This window comes from Meleagris gallopavo, chromosome 5, assembly GCF_905368555.1.
Source record: "Meleagris gallopavo chromosome 5, MGAL_WU_HG_1.1, whole genome shotgun sequence".
NCBI lineage: Eukaryota > Metazoa > Chordata > Aves > Galliformes > Phasianidae > Meleagris > Meleagris gallopavo.
Genome location: NC_139408.1, coordinates 49,997,971 through 50,005,726, shown reverse-complemented (window position 1 = coordinate 50,005,726; position 7,756 = coordinate 49,997,971). Strand labels below are relative to the sequence as shown.

Here is a 7,756-nt window from a genome sequence, read left to right as displayed (position 1 = left end):
CCCTACACTCAACTACTGTGGGGAGTCAAACCTGAAGCTCTTAAACAGCAAACAAAATCTTCCCCTTGCTTTAAGCCCGCTCCCTGCTCACACTACTGATTTCTCAAGACTTGTAATACCAGGCTACCAGCAGTGGCAGTGCTCAAAGCACCCACCTATATATTTATTGGAGTTACTGAAAAGCTCATAGACAGTTTGTGCTAAATTTAAGACAAAACATTTTCTCTCAACCTTAGCATGTCTTTGGTCCAAGGCAATTCATTATCACACCCACCCACGTTGCAATGTTCACTCCACCAGGGAAGTTGCACGCAGTTGTGTAAATACTTACTTGGAAAAAAAAAAAACCCACAAAGCTGAGGCAGGAATGAAGATTGACCAAAACCAAATCCTTTATTTCCATAACTGTATAAATGTGCTCCAAGTATGTGTCCAACACAAGTTAGAAAAACAAAACAGAACATGCCATTTGCAAACTAGATCAGTTCATTGATGTGCTGACTCCTTGGTATTAGGCTTAGTTACACAAGACCAGTCACAGTAAAAAGATACATTTTAGAGTACAAAGAGTAGCAGGATGTTAAGCCATTTCAGTTTGTGCACATACAAGTCACACTTCTGGCAGAAAACGCAGAGAAGTTTGATTATGCTGGAAGCTACGCTGCATCACTTTAAATGGCATCAATATCAATATCATCATCTTTATTGTTTGCAGGCTTCACAGTTTCAACTTTAGGTACACTGGCAGTTGTAGAGTATACCACCTGTGGAGACATGAAACGTACCTTTACTAGTGCTTAGTGGCAGTGGGCATCACACAGCATTTTGCTTTATTACTACAAGTGGCCAGCATCTACATGCTCTACAGTTACCCTTGTCTGTCAACAATAATGCTTAGCATGCTGCTGCATGTCTAAAATGTAGTGCCCAGTAGCTTCCCATAGGAGACCATTAACTAATGGAAGTCTAAACAAACACACTTGAAACCTCAATTTATACAGGCACAATCAGCTGGATATAGCTAACACATTCACTCAGGCCTAAGCTGTGAAGAAAAACAGCCATTTCACCTTTCATTAACTTCTCTAAGCTTTTCTGAAAGGCTTCATGCTTCCCAACATTAATAGCAATACATCAAGTGAGCTACTTTGTAGTGTACCAAGACCAAGTGCCTCAGGACTGGAGCACACAGGGTTCTGAAGTTATTCAGTGAGAAGAAATAAGCCTTACCTCTATGTTTTCATCTTCATCCTCTTCTTCATTTCCGGAAGATTCTTCTTCAGCTTCCTTCAGCCATTTAATAAATGGTTCTGCTTTGACACGGATTTCTTTGGCAAGCTCCTTTGAAACATATTTCTTTGAGGCCTGAAAAACAGAAGGACATTCTACTTAAAACACTGAAGGAATTTTATCAGGTCATACAAGAACACTGCGAACCAAACTTCACCCTGCCACCTTCAAACAAGCTGTTTATGGGAGATCTGTTTCTCCTGAGAACTGAAGACATCCACATGCAAAGTTTTATCAGAACAGTAAGATCAGGTGCACTGTGCTACATTCAAGTACAAAGCAGCTATAGCAGGCAATATTTTTCCTTTTACCTTTTCTGCCCAGCCAAGGATGACCTCTTCTTCTAGAAGATCTGCATCATACATCTCCTTCAAAATATGTGGTATTTTAGAAATAAGCTGAGACTGATGCATGGCCACCACACACTCAAAGCCGTGGAGAAGGTACCTCTGAGCTTTCTTGTTATTGTGGCAGAACTAGAGTTGGGATAGAAGAGCAGACATTAGCTTTTTTCCTCTCCAGGATGAGCTGTTGCTTCTGCCAACTCACTGAGATGGCAGAGTTTACAACAGCTCTATGATCCCTCCCAGTTTTCCTGAGTTAGGAAGCACTGGTCTAAAAATGACAAATCATCTTCCCACACTACCAAGCAATCCAAAACCAACTCAAGCAGTTACCACACAAACCAGACCAGCTGTTACAGTGGGTACAGAACAAGAGACAGCTTACACGAAGGAAGTGACGCCTGTATTTCCTGATCTGTTCGCGAATCTTTTCATCAAAAAGGACTTCAGTCAGAACTAGAGGGCCCATAGCCTTGACATCCAGTCTCTCTGCTTCTGCTACAATGTCCTTGTCAGAAGAATCAATGACACCTTCCTCCTTCTTTTTCTACAAGACAAGAACAGAATGTTTTAAAGCTACTGAAAACTGCATTAATGCTACACCCAGAAAGTCCTGACTAACAGTGGAAGCAGTATTTTGTAGCAGCTCCAGCTCTAGGGTTGAAAGACTTCTAGGAAAGAAAAAAAAAAAAATAAAAAGCAGCTCACTCTTCCTTCGTCTTCTTATGAGCATTTCTTACATATACTCACCTTCACAAAATCAAACAGTATGTTGACTCTCTCTTCCACCGTTCTTTCCAAGTCTTCACTAAGTGTGAGGTTCTTTGCATGGTCACTGATTTCATCCATTCTACGCCTTTGGGCTTCTTCTGTTGTGTCTTCACCCCAGTCATCATCATCCTCCTCCTCCTTGAAAAGTAAACAAGTCCAAGAAATTCATTCAGTTCTATTACAAGCTTACTAAAGTGTTGAATGTTGTCTTTAAATACAGATCTGAGAGCATTTTGTAGTCGAGTATTTCTGACTCTTCCCTACAGAAACACAACTGATCCTGTAACTACATGTTACAGAAATGGAGAAAGCCAATGCAGAAGTCATGCTGAATAACATGCATTTACAGCCAGCTCTGGGGTTACTTTCAAGCACTGCCTCACCACTACATATTACAGCCATTTGATACAATCCAGATCTCTTGAGGAATAGAGTATGCAACACGTACTTAGCAAGGAGTGTGCGTGATGAAGAGTCACTACAGGGGAGGTGCAGGGCTACTTCTATCCACTTGCAGATTTTTTAAGTATAGTAAAACTTTGATGCAATGCTGACTAGCAAGGAAGTGATTTTCAGTTTTAAATCAGAACAAGACACCATACATCCTCATCTCCCCACTTCTACTTACCACAACCTGTGGAGGAGTAATCTCCTCTGGTGGTGGAGGTGGAGGTGTCTCATTGCTGGACACAGAACCATTTTCTTTGTCCTTGCCTTTTCTATTTTTCTTCTCCTTTTCTTTCTTCCCTGTACCACCAGTATCACCACTTTCTGAAAAGAAATTTCAGTGTATTAGCTTCCTCTATTTCATGAAGCCCCTGCGCTACTGCACTGCTGCTGAACTCTCAAGGGAAACTGATGCAGTGTTTTTATAGAGCAGGTTACGCATGCTTACTGTTCTGAATATGTATGGAGACAGCATACATTGTTCAGAAAAACCCATGGCTCTAGCCAAGCCCAGTTTCTTATCACAAAGTAAGGCTGTACAAGTCCATATAACAAGTGACCTCACACAGCAGAGATCCCTGGAATAGGTTAGACTTTTCTAATTTAGCAAGCTTAAATTGCAGCAGGCAACCAAATGCTTACTACAGAGTGTTGCTTGCACAGAGTTAAGTTGTCCACTGCAGTTTACATTTATTATATGGCTTTTGCTTCGTGCTGACTTATCCAGAAATCAGTAGTGAGCACCTGCTGACTAACACCCTAGGAAGTTTTGTCCTGTCTATGCAAATAAAATTTGTCAAATACTTGTATTTGAGTAGCCAGTCCTCTTGCATCCTTTCCACATTTAAACTATGAGCAAAGCTATTCACCCCAACCCACAAACACACGCCAGCAGTACACTAGAGCATTTTTACAGTTTACTCAGAAATAAGCTATTTGCTTTTCTACTTGATTAACACAGCACTCACACTGGAAAAAAGCTCCTTTTTTATCATCTCCTCACAAATAAGGGAACACACACTTACCAGGTGGGTTTTTGAGAATGAATGTGCAGAGTTTATGGTTTGTATCAAGCATGCCTCGATAGCCACAGGCTTTGCAAGAGTTACCTATAGTTTGTTTCTTAGGATTGACATGCTGTAAGAAAGAATAAACTCAAGTAAAAATACAAAACAGATACACATTATAGCCTACACCCAGTATTTATCTTGTAATCTCCCAGGATTAAATCATGCTTTCATCAGCCCTAACAGACTTGAGTTTAAACAAGCAAACTAGCCAAGAAGTTTTGAACCACTGTAAACCTACAGCCTGGGTTGAGTAGCAAGAAATCAGATTTCTCTAAACTGTTATTGCAGTCAGCTTTTAAAATCTACACCATTTCCACCAACCCTAATCACAGTGTTTTTGTACTGTTACCATTCATACAGATAGAGAGCACTCACCAGATCAGTTTCAGGATTCTCACACTCAGGACAGAGAACAAATTTTTTAATGAATCCATCCAACATGTCTTGCAGCTTATTCGCCTCATGAGATCCATTGACAATGTAACGGTCATTCTTAACATCAAACTGGGTCTGTGCTCCCAGCTCACAACCAAAAAATTTGGTAGGATCTGTAAATAAAGTAGAATAATCACCAGTGCCTTCAAGTTTTCACTGTTAACTGAAAAATCAAATATGCCACTGCTGCTTTCTCCTACTTCCCCTTTACTCCCCTACTTGTCTTCCTAACAAATCTTGAAAAAACTACTTAGCACTAACAACTTCAAATCAAAGTGAAAGCATTAAAAAAAAACATTCCAACCATGCTGCATCACTGCACAGATTACTTACACGTTGGAGGCCGATTAAGCGCCTTTGCAACGTCAACCATGTTGACTATAACAGTCTTTATTCCATTTCCTTTGCCCTCAACCTTGGAAAAAAAAAAAAAAAAACACTTTTAAGTTAGAATGACCACAACAGCCCAACCCAATGTTTCTTTCTCATCTTACTACACCTAAGTTCTGCTTTGAAGGGTCTGCTTAAGAGGCATTAATGTACGATTAGCCCAGACAGAAAGATGCAGACATCCACTCCCTGTGATTGGCTAGGGTTGATATCATTACCTCAATTCCTTTATATAAAAAGCAACCAATGTGAAACCCTGCTTACTTATCACTAACAGTTATCAAGTTACCTTGGCAATCAGACGGGGCATTTTGTAGCGATAGAACTGATCTGAAACACTGCGGTTGACGTTGACAGACATTTTGCCTTATTAGTAGCTTTATCAATAAGATGAAGAGATCTTTGATTGCAGTTTTTTGGTATCTTCTGTCTGGAGAAGACGGGATGACATAAACGACTGCAAGAGTTCTCGGTCTCTGACATGAAAAAATTTTCGCCACTGAGGCTGTAAGGTTCTTGCTTGTATGCTATGTTTCCCCAATACAGGTACCAGTGGCTGCGCAACAGCTCTGCAAGCATTAACAGACAGAAAGGTAAAGTTTATCTCAATATACACCAGTAAAACGTTGCTGTATGAGGAGCTGTATTTACAGGTAGGGAATTAAGTTCATTACCTGTGAAACTTAAGATAATAGCCTTCAACTGCACCACTGAGTAACTTCTCACCTACACTACAGAGCTTTAAATCCTCTTCTACCTTACTCCACAAAAAACAACAGGCAACTAAACAGTGTTTTCTGTACAATTAACTCCGAAGACTGCCATGATCAGTAAGGAAGGGAGAGGAACACTGCCTGATTAACGAAGACCAAGGGCTCTTACACTAAGGTCACGTGGTATGTTCCAGGCTAAAGTGGAAGAAAAATCTTGAATACAGTTTCAGATTCTGAATCATAGCATGAAGCTATTACATGAACCGTACTCTGTCAGAATGCTGAGAAATATCCATAAGGTGAAACAGCAGCAATCCACAGTCCAACAGAACTTTTACATGGCTTACCAGTTTTTTGGCTCAGAGTGGAAAATTAGGTAGTCCTCCCTCTCACTTATGGATTCTCATAGCAGCTTCTGTGGAGTTTTGACTTAACAACAAGCCTGATAAAAGTCTGACACAAGTTGCTTCACTGTAGAAAGCTTAACAACGCAGAGAGGTACAGAGCAGTGCAACAGCTTTTCCAGTTGATTTTTTTTCTTGGGAAGGAGGATGAATCCTATTATTAAAGTTGCCTTAAGCAGTATTTACATATTTAAATTAACATGTGGCCCTGTAATCAGATCTAAGGTTACGTAAGCCACACTGGTTGACTAAACTGGCAGCCCTGCCTGCAGCATGCTCGCTTTGACACGTCACCATGTTATCGTTAATGACAGAAGTGTTGACACATTAAAATAGACTCCTTCACGTTCCTGTGTAAAAGTGCAATCCCATGTAGAGTCTCTCCGCTCACGTTTACAAATCCTCCCACGAGAAGCAAACAGATATGCGTACACCATGTATTCCACATTTGTCCCAATGCAGCTTTACCCTTCTTCAGCAAAAGCCGCCCCGAGGATTCTGTTTCAGGCATGAGGTTTCCTTCCCCAGAATGGCTAAAAAAGAGCCCCCACGTGACCCAACCACGCGCCTGAGAAGCGCTGAGGAAGCAGTACCTCTCTGTGTGAGCTTGCACAGCTAACGTGTCGCTTCCCCTCCTTCTAGCTCACGGCTTTTGTCTGCGGGCTGCAGGCTGAAGCTCCCTCTCCTGGTCCCCGGGACACCTCCTCCCAAGCAAGCAACCCCCCCTCCCCCAAATATGCCGCGCACAGAAGGGGGGGAAAAAAAAAAAAGAAAAAAAAAAAGCGGGAAGCAGAGCGCTCAGCAACACCACTCCCGCCCCACTCGGGCCCGTGATGAGTCATAAATGCAGCAATTAAGCACTGACTCAGCCCTAGAACAGACCGGGGGGAGGAGGAGAACCTCCAATTGCGCATGCGCTCCCAGTTCTAAAGGGGGGAGATGCTCCGCGCGCGCCTCTTCGCCCCCCCACCCCATTCCCTCCGCTGGCAGAGCGGGCGCCCCCTCCCCCCTCCGTGCCTGAAACTGCGCCATAGCTCCCCCCGCCTCGCGCTCCCCCCCCAACCGCCCACAGCGCGGGGAGGCGCGGCCCGGCCGCCGCCATCTTGTCTTGTCGCATGGCGCGGGGGGGGGTGGGTGGGGAGAAAAAAATCAAGTATAAGAGAATAACGCGGAGGAAAAACAGCCACTAGAAACATCAAACTAACGAAGGCGAGACATTAACATACCAGTGTTATTATCTTCCCCTACCCGGAGGGCCCCTGGCACAACTCCTCGCAGCCGCCCGCCCTCCAACGGCAGCCCCAGCCCAGCCCGCTCGCCCCTTCCCAGGGCCCAACCGCTCTTTCAGCCCCGCCGCCCTCGCCCGCTCCACCTCCAGACTCACGCTCACCGTTTTCGTCCAATAAAGACATAAACCCAACGCTGCTCGCCCTGGGCTGCGATGAAGCCGAGTGTGCGAGGAGAACAAGGCCGTGCGGCGCTTATATCCGGGCGGGGGAGGAGGCGGAGGCGGACGCCGCAGCCTCCGGGTCCGGGCGTCCTGTGACGGGCGTTATCAGCAGGGACAGCAGTGCCGGACAACCTGCGGAGGAGACACAATCAGGGGCATCGTTAGCGCCGGCACCTGTGAGGAGAGGAAGGAGGAGGAGGGGGGAAAAGAGGGGAGGGGGGGGAGGGAGCTGCGGCGGCCGGCGCGCAGCTCGGGCAGAAGGGGGCGGTTGATGGGACCCCGGCAATGGCTGCCCCGTACTCACCTCTAGAATGTTCTCGCTCTGACTGAACAACGCCAAAGCTGGGATCAATCAGCCAGCGGCGCGCCCCGCCTCCTCAGCCTCTCCATTGGCTCGCTGCTCGCCCTGGGACGAAGCTATTGGCTCGGGGCCCTCCGTACC

General features: G+C 44.7%; 1 protein-coding gene and 1 non-coding gene across 2 annotated transcripts; both read right to left on the bottom strand.

The window, feature by feature from the left end:
* Positions 1 to 368: 368 nt before the first annotated feature.
* EIF5 (eukaryotic translation initiation factor 5) lies at positions 369 to 7,756 on the bottom strand. Its single transcript, XM_085225697.1, has 12 exons — positions 7,619 to 7,756; positions 7,255 to 7,446; positions 5,037 to 5,316; positions 4,691 to 4,772; positions 4,298 to 4,470; positions 3,878 to 3,989; positions 3,034 to 3,176; positions 2,385 to 2,543; positions 2,020 to 2,181; positions 1,602 to 1,766; positions 1,231 to 1,365; positions 369 to 764 (listed from the first exon to the last, which is right to left on the bottom strand). Exons 3-12 carry the CDS (start codon positions 5,106 to 5,108, stop codon positions 672 to 674), a joined length of 1,296 nt encoding a protein of 431 aa, XP_085081823.1. The 5' UTR covers positions 5,109 to 5,316; positions 7,255 to 7,446; positions 7,619 to 7,756; the 3' UTR covers positions 369 to 671.
* On the bottom strand, positions 3,386 to 3,509 carry LOC116216718 (small nucleolar RNA SNORA28). The gene has a single exon (XR_004160035.1). It is a non-coding gene; the product is annotated as a small nucleolar RNA SNORA28 (small nucleolar RNA).

Coding starts and splice junctions, on each gene's coding strand:
- EIF5 (XM_085225697.1), bottom strand. CDS start 5,108: ATGTCTGTCAACGTCAACCGCAGTGTTTCAGATCAGTTCTATCGCTAC. Junction 4,773..5,036: donor TGCCCCGTCTGATTGCCAAG/GTAACTTGATAA, acceptor TTTTTTTCCAAG/GTTGAGGGCAAAGGAAATGG. Junction 3,177..3,877: donor CATTCTCAAAAACCCACCTG/GTAAGTGTGTGT, acceptor ATTTCTTTTCAG/AAAGTGGTGATACTGGTGGT.